The sequence below is a fragment of the Lytechinus variegatus genome, chromosome 1 (assembly GCF_018143015.1).
Source record: "Lytechinus variegatus isolate NC3 chromosome 1, Lvar_3.0, whole genome shotgun sequence".
Classification (NCBI taxonomy): Eukaryota; Metazoa; Echinodermata; class Echinoidea; order Temnopleuroida; family Toxopneustidae; genus Lytechinus; species Lytechinus variegatus.
In genome coordinates this window covers 39,667,485-39,682,068 of record NC_054740.1, presented here as the reverse complement: position 1 = coordinate 39,682,068, position 14,584 = coordinate 39,667,485, and the positions used below count along the sequence as shown (strand labels likewise).

The 14,584-nt window shown below is 37.0% G+C and overlaps 1 protein-coding gene across 1 annotated transcript; it reads right to left on the bottom strand.

Annotated features, from left to right (window-relative positions):
- Positions 1 to 841: 841 nt before the first annotated feature.
- Positions 842 to 14,156, bottom strand: LOC121413804 (4-hydroxybenzoate polyprenyltransferase, mitochondrial-like). The gene is made up of 8 exons (XM_041606766.1): positions 14,073 to 14,156; positions 6,894 to 7,459; positions 6,207 to 6,373; positions 4,934 to 5,055; positions 3,507 to 3,592; positions 2,287 to 2,420; positions 1,623 to 1,811; positions 842 to 1,051 (listed from the first exon to the last, which is right to left on the bottom strand). Exons 2-8 carry the CDS (start codon positions 7,447 to 7,449, stop codon positions 884 to 886), a joined length of 1,422 nt encoding a protein of 473 aa, XP_041462700.1. The 5' UTR covers positions 7,450 to 7,459; positions 14,073 to 14,156; the 3' UTR covers positions 842 to 883.
- Between the last annotated feature and the right edge of the window lie 428 nt (positions 14,157 to 14,584).

Sequence of the window (14,584 nt, the reverse complement as noted above, 5' to 3'; positions counted from 1 at the left end):
ATGTCCCAGGCAACCCGTGTGCCAATTTTCGGCGCGATCGCGCGGTCGACGGCCGAGATCTTAGGGGGGGGGGCCTCCCAGGCCATAGGAACTCCCAAAATACCCCGGCCTAGATAGGGTTAATGATGATCAATAAGATGAGATTTATTGAAAAGAAGATGTTCCTTGTCAAACCAATCCCATCTCATGATCTTAAGTGGGGGGTAGTATGTGACAATGCGTGTCACTTGTGTTAGAAATGAGGGGTTAACTTTCACATGTGATTTGGGTAGTAGCACATGTTGTTTTCAACTGGACAGGTCGCAGGTCTATCCTACCTGTCATAATTATAAGTCCATGCTGATATTTCATGCTATGTTCTGACCAGTTTCTGACCATGGCTCGTCCATGTTGCACATGTTCCCCTCTCATCCATTTAATCATGTTGTTTACCGGTCAGCTACTTTTAGAGGAAGAAAGTCCTGTCAGCATCCTTGGGTTGGGATGCTTGAAACTTTCTGAGATGTAAATATTCGATTGGTCAGTTCTAGTTTCCAAGGGGAGGGCTTTCACCTTACAATGTTATGTTTTATATCATATTGTTGCCAGGAGTGGCAAGAGATTCATTTGAATAAATCTAGGTATAAATATGGGAAATTGGGGAGAATAGTCAGTTAGTCTTCAACCATCGACAGGACGGCGTCCTAACTCATTGAGTGTACATACGGTCACTCTCTTATCAAACATTGTAACTTGGAACTTTGTGAAGTTTTGAAGAACCTGAATAAATACTCATTTGTACATAGTAAATGTACATGATCGTCTCTTGAGTTATTCTTTCAACGAGGTTGCTTCATCACATTTATTAAGGAAACAGACTAAACTCAAATGAGAGAAAGTTCTCTTAAACTTCCAGTCTTTCTTTTAGATCATCAGTCTTCTCTTCAATATTTGAGTTAGCCTTCGCTAAAGTCCCAGCTACGATGCCAGCAAAGATGATCAATCCTAGACGTTTGTTAGAATAGAATTTATTCCAGCAATCCTCTGGCTTGTTGATGTCAACTGTCCATATCTGTGAATGGGGGAATACACCACAAAAGCAATTTTCACAATGTGGTGGATACAACTGGGGGTGCTTCACGAACCAACAATTATCAGCGCTGACAAATTTTAGTCATTACTGTCTTGAGATTGACACATTCAAAGTTTACAGAAACAACGACAAATAAATGTAATAAACGATTTCTTGTGAGTTACCAAAATGTAACCAAATAACTATTAAACTGATAAAAAAGTAACCAAAAAAAAGAGTAGCATGAAATATTACACTATACTTTCATATCAAGATTGAATCTTAAAAATAAGTAAAACAGAAAATTCAAATTTAGCTAAAAATATCTAAAAAAGGAAAAATAGAATGACACATCAATATATAATTTTGAGACCGAATTTAGAGAATTTGGAACTACCAACATGTATAATGCTTCATAAAAGATGAAAATTTGAATTTATTATGATAAACTGTTATAATCAAAGAGGGACCAATTTATGGTGAAATTTAAATGAAATTGATAGAAGTTTGAATATCAATCTATATCTTGAAAAAATGGTAAAATCTTCACATTGCAGTGCATTGGCCTGACCTGGTGTGAGAGTTTTGCTCCAGCTAGCACTACAGCCAGGTAATACGGCATTGTCTGACCTGCATTGTACCCTGACAGAACCAAGCAACAGATCATCAGGCTTCCGAAGGCACTCAACCACTGCTTTGTGTTGTCACCCATGAAGATCGAGGTCGACTTCAGGCCCAACAACATATCGTCTTTCTTGTCCTGTAAAAAAAAGTATATGAAATTCAATTGAGTTTTGCATGACATCAAAGTGGTGTTTAACTAAAAATTTGAAGCTATAAAAGTTGAATAAAACACAAGATACTAGAGTTTCTTTGATAACCATTTTCTGTGGACTGCTAAGGAGTTCCAATGAGAATGCAGTAAGCACATCTCGTGTCTGAGTGACTCCAAAACTTCAAACCTTGTCTCATTTGAATTTGGCTGCATTCCATCAAGTACTTGTGAGATTTATTGTTGATCAAGTTTGACAGGTTATATACCATTCTAAAGCTTAGGAGATGCTTTCTCAAACTCAATGAAACTTTTAAAATTCATTTTTGGCAACCGATAGTTGGTTTTGGGCGATTGGTCACGCACAGACTTGATTTGATCAACCTTCTTTTTTGCATGGCTGCTTCATCAATAAAACAACTCGGATGAATGCTGACAAATACATTGAGGATGATTTGTGTACCTGATGACCATAGATGGTGTCATAGACCAACGTCCAGGAGATACCGGCAAGGTAGAGAGGAAGGACAACGCTCCAATCACATGATCCATGGATCGCTGCCCAACCCAAGACAGCTCCCCAATTGAATGCCAATCCTACAAGAATGACAAGACATTTTACATTAAGAAACCATCTTTTTTTAAACTAACATAGTTAAAAACAATGAAAGAAAAATGTGTTTCTTAATAGTGATATCAGATTGAGTGTTAGTGCTACAATCTAGATGGCCTTCTTCATCACCAAAACCATATGTGTGCTTAGAAAAATAATTCAAATCGGTGACACATTTGCTCTGGCGACAATAGCTCCTGGCTTTATTTTGTCTAAGGTACAGGTTTAGGGTTAGGGTTGCAATAGGGTTTTATGTTAGGTTTAGCTGTTTAGGATTAATTTTAGCATAGGGTATAGAGTTAAATCCAGGGTTGAAGTTGGTCGTTCCATTAATGTGTGGAATTTGCAGAGGAGCAATTGTCATTGGGGCAAATGTCATGGAACCTTCAAAGCACACAATATTGACAGCGTCACCGAATGAGAATAATCCTACAGCTTATGTTGCTGTTTTATATTTTTTATTAGTGGTGCTTAGACAAGCTTGTGTGTGTCCTGTGCACCAATTGCTGAATGAGATCTTACCTAGTTGCTATGGATTTAAAATCATTATTAAACTAAATTTTACTGGTTCACAAAAAATAACTTAGCAAATATTATTATAGATATCTACATTTGGAGCGTTGTGGCCTATTGGATTAGTCTCCGGACTTTGAAACAGAGTCGTGGGTTCAAATCCCAGCCATGGTGTATTTCCTTTAGCAAGGAATTCATCCACTGTGTGCTGCACTTGATCCAGGTAATGTAAATGGGTACCGGCAGGAAGTAATTCCTTAAAAAGATGTGTGCCTTGCTTAGCCGGGTAATAATAATAGTAGGGCCTTTTTTAAAGTGCCATGAGCACCGAAAGGTGGACCTGTGTGCTATATAAGAAGCCTCTAATATTATCATGGCTAAAGTGAATATCGTTTTTTATTTAGTTGTTCCCATGTGACAACATCTGATAAAGGTTCAAGTGCTATATATATATATATATATATATATATATATATATATATATATATATATATATATATATATATATAAAACCATTGATCGTTTTTTAGGTAGAGTATTGTATTATGATATCATACCTAGTACAGCTTGAGGCCAGTAGGTTATCCTCTTCATGAGTGGATAACTGATCACAAGGAGCATTGAAGAAGCACCAAGCGCGACACTGTTTAAGGCAAAAGTTGTGAGAAAGATGGGGAAAAAATTATTTAAATTGAGAATGTTATTATTGTTAGATTTTTATTATGTCAGTGTATATATGATATACAAACTGTTTTACGATGCCCCAAATTTTGTTTAAGTATATTGTATCTTGAATTAAGAGCAATAAAATTACTTTGAATTGAATTGGTATGGTTTATTGAAACAAATATCAAACAGGCAGCTCGCAGGCTGAAAATGTTCAATTTACAAGCAAAAAAAAATCCACAGAGATACTAAAATTATACAATGGGGAGAAATAAAACATAAATTAAATTAACATTGATAAAATGCCAAATGCAAATTATGGAAATAGCAATAAATCAACTTTCTAGTATTATGTTTGAATCAAAATACAGAAACCAACAAATAGGGCTAAACGAAAAACAATGAACAAAGGCAGAAAATGAGTTGTGTAGTTGACGCAAAGTCAAGTGATTGAAATTTAAATAAAGCAAATCTGTTGCGTTCACAAAAACAGAATCAATATTTGTTCAAGCCAAAATAATATGAAAAGAAACAGTAAACCTCAGTTTGCAGCAAGGTGTCAAGGTTAAAGATAATTCGACAAATTTTAACTGTTTCGAAATATTGCAAATTAATTGACAGATAAATAGGATTGAACACGGGGTGACAATTAACTTAAGTACAGTATAATTAAACAAAATAAGAAAATGTCCCAGGATGTAAATATGTTTTATACAGAAATCAACAGAATATTTATTTTCAAATAATGAACGATGAATTATTAAAGTGGTTGATATTGTGACAATATGTGTCAATTATTGCACAAATATAAAAACATTACAGAGAGAGAAATAGAAAGTTAAAACACACAATGTTAAAATATTCAGGAGAATATTATGAAAGATATGCTTAGTAAAGACTTCTGTGACCTTTGACCTCATGACCCCAAATCTAATCAGAACACTGACACTTGCATGGGGAGGTGACACGCCCGGGTGACACGTTTGCTCCTGAGACAAGTGCTCTCAGAGGGCATATGGTTAAAGTTATGACTTTTGGTTCAGAACAATGTGAAGATAAAGATTAGGGTTAATTTATTTTTGGAGGTTAGATTTTATGTTCGGCTTAATGTGCAGATTTTCCATCGGAGCAATTGTCGCCGGAGCAAATGTCATGGAACCGCATGGGGGACCTGATCACATAGGATTATCTCTGATATTAATAAATGTTGCATATTATTACTATAGGACAGAAAATAGAAATGCCCAGATACACGATACACATACGAACAGGCATGGGGCACTGCATAGCCTTGGGGAACCCACTCATATAGACATACCTGTACCAATTGAATGAGAGCAGGATAGCTAGAGATGCTGAGAGCTGAGATGCAAGAAAGCACAGGGCTTGAAACTGAGTGATTTCTCCTGCTGCCAAGGGCCGAATCTTCGTCCTTTCTACCTTTAGAATTCATGCAAAGTAAATAAAAATATGCTTCCTAAACATCAGTCCATGATACATCTAACTTTAATGGGCTAACATTTACAAGTGTTCAAAACATTACCCAAGGGGTGTATCACAGAGTCAAATTTGACTAAAAGTCATGCTAACATGCACATGTATAATATTTCATGTTATCTCATTATTATGCAGTAGAGTGAATTTATTGATGCATTATATACCACAATTTCAGTTTTGTTACATCCCATTGAAAGATTCAACCATTTATCAATATTCCCTGATGCTTAGTCATTCTTTTGACACATTGATTTGATTGAAGAATGCAAGTCAACCTTTTTTTTCTGACAATCAATTACTTGCCATGTAACTGAATGCCGTGATAACAATGTCAAAGATTGACAAGACAAAATGAAGGGAAAAAAAAGTTTTAAATCACTCCATTAAATGCAGAATAAGATAAATGGAAACAATAGAATAATATGCAAATAATGCACGTAAGCGCATGTATGCCGGGCCAAATAATGAACGACGTGCGAGAAGAGCCAATGGATATACCGCACGGACCTCAGTGCGGTATATCCATTTGGCAAGTCGAGCACAGAGTTCATTATTTAGGTCCTCTATGCACAAGAATGCGTGCATTGTTTGTTTTATACAACCCCCCCCCCTTACCCATGTTACTGACTTGCCCCGAATGCTACATGTATATTTGATCTACATTCTAGATAATTCCAGAACTCGCACTATCTTGCACTCTGACGGCAGAGTGCAGGATAGTGCATAAAGTACGACGTCAGAGTGCAGGATAGTGCATTTTGGATGCAATAGTGCAATCCGCTGAATATCATGTGATCCGATTTGGACCAATCAGATTACAGAACAATCTTGGGAGTCGTATAATGAGGCTCCTTTCTGTAGGTATATGTATGATAGAATGATGTAGACTTAAACATTGGGTCCTGCTGCATGAAAGTTACTGTTTTGCTAGCTTTACCATTCAATGGCAACTACATGTACCATGGTGAGTGGGTAACAACGCTTAATAGCAAGTCAGATTCAAGGACTCAATAGTAGTAGCCATTGGGTGGCAAAGTCACCATTAATAGGAACTTCTATGCAACAGGGGCTCTGTAAAACAAGTACATACTCACAGATTTATCAAAATCCTTGTCCCACATGTCGTTAATGATACAGCCAGCTCCCCTCATTAGCAAAGCTCCCAGACCAAAGATACCCAACATGTATAGATCAGGAAGTTGACCGGGTGAGGCAGCCATTGCTATACTCCACGTACACGGCAAGTACAACAACCAAGTACCTGAAACAAGACATTTTTTTATAAGAGAATAATAAACAAAGGAAAGCTCAGAGTTTTGCAGTGCTTTTTCAAAATATGCTTGGCCTATAGAAAGAGTAATCTTGACCAAATTAAACAACAATCTTCTTTTGAAAACTATGCCATTTTAAGCATAGATCTCCAGCTTTACCATGGTGTAAAAATTAATTGGGCTCTTGAACAAAAATGCAACGTAACAAAAGCAAATTTTGAAAATGATAATTTTGGAGCATGTTCTAGATCAAATGTTTCACCTTCATTACAAAAGTTTTGAGATACATGTAGGTCAAGCTTGATATGACATGAAAGAGTGAGCGTTCTACCTCACAAAGATACCAATAACATGAAATTGGATAAATATTCAGATCAGTAATAACAAATTAAAAGTGTTTTGATCTGCAAATTCTGCACCCAGCTCATTAAATAGGCAGAACCTTTATAATCATGCATATCATTTGGATGAAAGAAGACTCAGAATAAAGATCTTGTGCCCTGAATTTACCTATTGGTTTATCGAGCCTGATGAGACGAAGGTAAGGCTGCATCTTGGTGGGAGCCGCGTTGACGATACCAGCTGGACTCAGACTAAGATGTCTCTTTGAGTCTATTCCAACAGGAGCTCTTGAAGTTAACCTCCAGGATCTCTTACTATCTGCTAAGTCTAAGATAGAACAGTCTGTCCACAAGGCATTTGGAAATGTTTTCGGACAATGATGCATTGTAAACCAACGACACTGCTGTACTGGAAATGTGATAGAACTTCTACCAAGAGGATTGTCCGGGGATATTGAACTGCAAGATGGCCGCTGCTGGTGATGCAAAGTTGGATATCTTGTACAAGTTCTATCTTCTAAAGTCCTACAGTCATTTGGTATAGTGTCCAACCTAGCATTTCCATAAACGCATGACCCACCTACATGTACTTCATTTTGCTGCTGAAGTCCAGCTTGAGATAAACATATTGCACTTTTTAATGGATTATGAATCATCGTCCTCCAGGGAACCATGGACAACCTTGAAGTGTAGCAGGTCACAGCAGAGATACACGTAGCTGCCATTTTTACAATCCTGAAGAAAAAAAAAGAGAGATTTGTCAGGAAACACTACTACTACTACTACTACTACTACGAAAGGGAATTATGTTCAGGGAAAACAGCTATGACAAAATGTTTGAAAAAAATGTGAATTTTCTTTTTTAAGTATGCAAAATAATTGAATTTTAATTTCACCTCATAATTTCACATCTATAAAAAAAAACATGGAAAATACACCTTTGTAAGGATTCTGTGTTGATGATATATATTTAGATCTATGGCATCACATTTCATCTTCCAGTGAGATTTAAGCATAATGAATATTAGCATGAATAGCATAATGGGCTTCTATTAAAGTTAATTATGCCTCACAAACACTTGAAGTCAACATTAAAACTACATTTCCTAAACAAAATCTATAAATTGAAAGCAAAGATCCAGTAACCTTATGATTTATTATGAAGTTCCATTTTAAAATCTTATAAAATAATATTTGTTATATTGTAAAAAAGGAAACATATTGCCCTCTATTATTGGAATGTGAATATGCTTGTTTGGTTTGGAATAATTGTAAGGTGTTTGGTTTTATGTCTATTGGTAATTTAAGCTGGGAGGACATTCTTGTAGACCAAATTTTCAGTTCTCTAGATACGGGGGGGGGGGGGGGGGGGGGGGGGGGGGGGGGGGGGGGCACTCACATGTATTGGTGGTATGGGGATGTGCTGCTTTGAAGACACCCTTTTTCAGACCCAATATTTCATGATGTAATATTTGTTGAAATGCATCTGGGCCTAATTGTCAGTAATAATTTCCAGTATTGAAGTTTGATGTAGGTCCTATAATATTTTGTATAATTACGGATTTATTGCATAATTTATAATCATGTTTCAAATAATTTCTACAACTGGTTCATGAAATGTGAATGTGTATTTTGTTTTGAGAGAATACAATAAAAACTTCCTTAAAAAAAAATCTCTAGGAGCCTCCTGAAGAAGTGGGCCTTGGGTTCAGCTCTAAGTCTAACCCAGCCACAGGGCCTGTGAGCTCTGGCCTGCGAAGCAGGCCGAAGCTTTTCCTTTTTTGAGGGTCCAGTTTGTGCCTCGTTGTCAAGATTCTGTGTTTACTTTATCCATTAGAGGTAAGTGTGGCAGCGAGTCCAAACTTCGCGCGTGTCCATACTTTGCGGACAGTCATTATCTAAAAAACTAGCCAATATCCTTAAAATCTGACATCACCAACATGAAAAGCGACCAAAAATTACCCTTTGATGTAAGTTTCTTCAGGATGAGTTCAGCATTCATGAAAATATTGACAAAAGATCGGCAAATTTGTCACCGTTAGCACCCGTTTGGAAGAAATCTGATATTCTCAACAAGCATCACGATATCACAATTTTGAAAGCAGAAATCATCAAAAATGTGAGTTAAATCTGGTACTAACCGATTCTATAGCATTTTGCCATCAATCTGAAATATTTCACTTTTTGTATTTTGTGCCTGAGTTTTTGTTTAAATCTCCACAAAAACTTTGGTCCGCGAAGTTAGGTCACACTTTTTCTGAACGGTTTTCCGGCACAGCGTGCATTCGCCGATCGGAATGGAATTTTGAGATCGCAATACCGGCGAAACCACTCTAGGCGACAACGCAATACTTACCCGTGTTAAGAAACTGGGACTCCACTCACGCGCATTTGCGCCGCCCTAGCTTAGAACTAAGCTTTGTTTCACGAAAAATTGAATATTCTTATAATTCAATACATGTAACTAATTAGATTAGTACTGTTAAATCGGTACTCACCGGTTCTTTTCTTGAATTTTCTTGAAAATTCCCACGCTATTGGCTTCAATTCTGCGATAGATTCTGTCGCCATAGACAGCTAGTCAGCTACACGTGCAACTTTATTTATAAATGGAGCGCCCCTTACGAGAGTCGCTAATGCCGCGGAAAAATTGTTAGGCATTTTGGCCTGTGGTCAAGGCGTTCTTCTGTTCTATTTTTTTATAGGTATGAGATCGAAATCACAGCGACTATTCACACTGTTCCATAATGATTCCGAAAGGAGGTGCAACACCCCCCACCCACATGGGCGCAAATCCCAGGGGGACACTTCCCCCTAACCCAAAATAGTAGGGGCACATTATCAAATGTCTCCCTACTATTTTTGTTCTTTTATATATGATGGAAAGAAATAGGCCTACATCATTTAAATCGAAGTAAAACATGTATTTTGGACGAGACGACCTTCTTTTGGGGGTGATAAACCTTCCTTTTTGTTTTTTTTTTGTTAGTTTGTTTTGTTTTTTTTTTTGCCTGTTTTCCAGCCCCTGGTCCCCTACCTTAGATTTCCACCCTTGCCTCCCACTACTCTTGATATTGTTTGCGAATCTGTTTTGTAAATTAAAGGGGAATTTCACCCTGATAAAAAGATGATGAAAATATGAGAAAAATCATTTCAAAATATCGATGAAGGTGTTATTTGACAAAAAATGGAGTTGATAGAATTTAGAATGCTTGATTTATTGTGACGTCTATAACGAGCAGTTGCTCTATCCTAAATATAAAATGCCCAAATTTCCCATTTTTAATGGTCCGTAACGACCCACTTTTTTCTTTTTGATAACAAGTATGAATTGATGTACTAAATGTACCATAAAAATCATTATCATGTATTTCTTGACATTTCATTTACTTTTTTACCATAATAGCTGCTTGCAAAGGCCTACGCCGTCACAAAAAACCCGGGGGGGGGGGGCCACTTACATTGACGAGTGGATACCATGCGCGACCAAAAAAAAAAGGAAAAAGGATGTCCTTTTCACGATAGGACACGTTACCTACGTAACGTGATAAGGGTGTCAAAAACACAAAAATAACGAAAAAAGGGTATCTATTAATTCGCTAGGAAAACCGTCGTGTTTAGGGTCTAATTTGCGGGGATGATAAAACAAAATCAAAATGTTTTATAAAGGATGTCCTTTTTGCTCCAACACTTCGTGTTTAGAGTCCGATTTGCGCGAGGTGTAGAAGGTGGGGTCGTACTAAACCAAATAAGGTAAAGCCGACGACCGAAGGACCCGTAACAATAAAACATTCCTGTACTTGTTTAGGGGTTCATTTCAGGGAATATTTGCCAAGAGTATCGTTTTGTTTCCAATACTTGTTAAGGGTAGGGTTTCACACGCCAATACTTGTTAAGGGGTGCATTTTCAGAATATGGAAATTACGTGTTTAGGGTGCTTTTCGAGACCCCATGGTCGCGCATGGTATCCACTCGTGAATGGAAGTGCCCCCCCCCCCGGGCAAAAAAAAATCTTACCTTTGAAAAAGATTGGTGGGGGATGGATTTTCCTCGAACGCATACCAATTTTTTTTCTGCTATTTTCATAATAAACTTTAAATGAATTCAACTTTGCACTACTTAATTTTTTTCAAAGACAAAATAACAAAATTACATCTCGTCATCATCATCATCACCACTATCATTAGCATCACCATCATCATCACCACAACCGTCACCACAACCATCATCATCACCAAGATAATTTTCATCATCATCATTGCCATCATCATCTTTTTTTTTTCTTTATTTTCCCCCATCCCTTCTTCTTTTTTTTTCTTCCAATATTCCTCCTTTTTTTTTAGAGCGGCACACCGTCATGCTCCCTCACTGATTATCCGCCTCTATATGCTTGGTGTTGTATAAATTGGCGGATACCTCATAAAATGAAATACTGAAGAGAAAATAAGGAAAGGGAAAAAGTAAGAAGAAAAAGAAGATGAGAAGACAAAAAGAAAGCCAAACAAATGAAACAAAACAATGTCAAAATTTCGTAATAAAGTCTTCTACGTCAGTTTAATAATGATGTTTTCATTGAAATGAGAACAAAAAAAGAATTGAAACCATAGGCGGCGGAAGCGGGGACGTTCCCCCCTAAATTTGTTGTTGACCTTTTTTTTTTTTTTTGCTTGTCAATTTATTTTCCTACGTCCCCCCCTAAAATGTTTGGGTTGAGAGCCTTTTATTTTTTTGCTTGTCAAAATTTTTTAGGTTGTCCCCTCCTAAAATTTGGGGCTTCCGCCGCCAATGATTGAAACAATGAGGTAAAAAGGACTACATTATATAGTGTAAAGAAATAGAGGGAAGCTCCGAGACAATAAAAAGGTTGAAAAAGAAAAAAATGTGAAAACACAAAGCTCTCACAACATGAGCATAATAACAAATAAGCGAGGACAAGTAGCTGAGGGACCCCCCCAACTCTCTCTCTCTAGTTATCTATCTATCTATCTATCCGACTCGATTATATAAGAGAAGAATTTACTAATCAAAATATTATGAGCAAAAAGCACGAGCTGATATTTTGTATGAATATTCAAAACTGATAGAGAGACGCAATCGAATTATTCGATTGTGACAAAATTGATGATCTGAGAATTTGTTTTTAGGAATTCATTAAAAGCATAAAGTTGATCAGCATTAAAATATGGCAGGCGCAACCCATGAGCTAAAGCTTTATAGGCATACACCGATAAAAAATTTTAAGTATTTTTGGTAATCATGAAAAAAATTGATATTTCATGAAAGAAAGCTCAAATCCCGAGGAGGAATATTCTTATGAATTGACTTTAAAAAAAACTGTGGTAAGCCCCATTTAATATTTGATTATAAGTCGAATAAAACAGTAAAAGCTGAAAAACGTTCGCGTGATATTTGGCAACCTCCCCCCCAAAAAAAAATAAAAATAAATAAAAAATAAAAAAAAGTTTTTAACTATAATAATGATCGAAGGTAATTTTGTCTCGCGTAGAACTGGACAAATGAAAGATTGTCACTAAAAAAATGAAGGTAATTTTGACCCACGTAAAATTTGGCGAGCCCCCCCCCCAAAAAAAAAAAGGAAAAAAGGTTTTAACAAGCAAAAAAAAGGCTAAAAAGAGAAAGAGACAAGAATATGAACGAATTAAATATCCCCATTACAAATAATGCTGTGATCATCATAATTAGGGGTCGCATAACTAGTATGAACAACGTATTTAATTCCAAAATATTTACTACAAATCTCAATAGGGGGATCGGGCAGAAATGCTCACCCCCACCCCCCCCCCCCGATCCGCCACTGATTCCAATCAATAATGACATTTATCTGCAATACTGATACTTTGGAATCAAGATACTGAAGATTGATACGCTTTACATAAATTATGAACGTCTGACAAAAAGATAATCTACCGATCACCTGACCGATCAGCTGACCAGTTCGCGTATCACTTCGGAGTTGATCACTCGTCGCAGCTGTGTGGAACGCTCACCGAAAATCAACAAAAAGGGCCTGAAATGTAAGTTTATTGTAATTCATTTTAATTTCAACTCATTTTTGGAAGTATTTAAAGGCTTCCCACCAAATGAAAGTCATATCGCATAACTCCAAATTGTATTAAGGCGTACATTTACCAAAGTCTTGGGTTTGAAATCAGAACTGAATTGTCTAACCCATAATTTCGGGTAATGTCGCCTATGAGGTCCACACATGTTAATGTTTGGACCTCATTGGTACTAGGAGTGGCGAAACCACTTCACCTACTTTACATTTTCGTCTAGACTATGATTTTGTAGTTTACGATCTTGCCGTCAATGTGGTAACTAATTCTTGAATTGGTTTTGTATAAATTATGAACATTTTGTGAAAAATGTAGGCCTATAAGGCTAAGCCTGATGAATATTTTTGAAAAGTGCGCAAAGTTTGGACACCCCATCACCCATCTAATTTCTTTTTTTTTTTTAATTTGGGGTGCTAACCGTGCTATGCCCATGGTAGACCAAAAGCTTCGGTCTCTGTTATGTTGGTTGTTCAGCTGACTCCGTTGGCTTCACTCACCAAATACAGAGACCGAAGTTCTAGCGCGATCTGTACAGGGAGTCAATGGCCATATGTTTATGTACTTAAGATCGGACAAAACGGGGAAGTGCATTTGCTTGACAGCCGAGGTAAGTCACTGTTTTTGTTCCTTTTAACTTGATTTTTCTCCGTTTTTTGGCAATTAATGCCAAGAGGGAATATTAACTTGCATTTTGGTCAAAATAATTGTCAATTTTTTTATTCATTAAAGACAAAAATTGAAGAGCCCCGACGGGGGGATTTTGCATTGCAAGTCCCCTAATGGTGCGTGCACGATAGCGAGCCGTCTGTGTACGAGGAGAAATAAAAAAAAATGTTAAAAAACTCCTCGAAACAGACGGCTGCCAGCTGTCTATGCCCATGGCTACCCCATTCTACCCCAATTTGGAGAGTACCAGTCCCATGTCTGCCAACTATTACACGGACGAGTCCTGGGCTTCGGCGCGCGATGGGCCGGGCTCCCGAACCTGGGACCTGGCCGGGTTAGGTCGTTCGGCTCTGCCTGCATGCTACTGCTAGCTCAGCCTTGGACCGATGCAAATTGTTATACCTCTGACACAAATAGACACATGTGGGACTAGGATAATCGTGCGGAGGAAAAATAAAACCTAGAAAAGTAGAATAAGATGCAATATTTTCCACATTTCATTTTAAACAAGCTATTACACGAAATCTATATGAACTGTACATTTTAATGGAAAACAAATATGATGGAGTTCAGTTAGAATACGATAAAATTATTATTTGGCTTACCCCGATTCCAGAAGAAGAAAGTCTGAGCAGTAGTCTTGTTTTGCAGACTCTGTGACGAGTGTGTATTGTGGATAGTTGAAAAAGTTAATGATTCAATTAAGTCCCATGTCCATGACGGTTTCAAGCAAATATGCTAGTTTAGGGGATTTCGTTTTTTACACATGTGCAGGTTTGTATCAATAAATGATTTTCATGTATTAAATAGATTGATAGAAGGGATCAAAAGACCAACTATATGTTTTTCAGTAATTCTGTAAGAGACTTACCTGGAGGTGTAATTTTTGATGATGTCAATATTGTGAAAGTAAGCTCCACCAAGTTTCTTGGACTACATATTGATGAGAAGCTGAGTTGGGCAACCCATTGTAGTAATATTTGTAAAACTATATCTAAAAATACTGGTGTAATCTATAAATTAAGTTCATTTGTTCCACAAGAAATTTTGCTTATTTTATACTCCACATTAATTTTGCCTTATCTTAATTATGGAGTGTTGGCATGGGGGAAGTCAT

Coding starts and splice junctions, on each gene's coding strand:
- LOC121413804 (XM_041606766.1), bottom strand. CDS start 7,449: ATGGCAGCTACGTGTATCTCTGCTGTGACCTGCTACACTTCAAGGTTG. Junction 5,056..6,206: donor ACAAGGATTTTGATAAATCT/GTGAGTATGTAC, acceptor TGAATTCTAAAG/GTAGAAAGGACGAAGATTCG. Junction 1,052..1,622: donor GAGCAAAACTCTCACACCAG/GTCAGGCCAATG, acceptor CCCCATTCACAG/ATATGGACAGTTGACATCAA.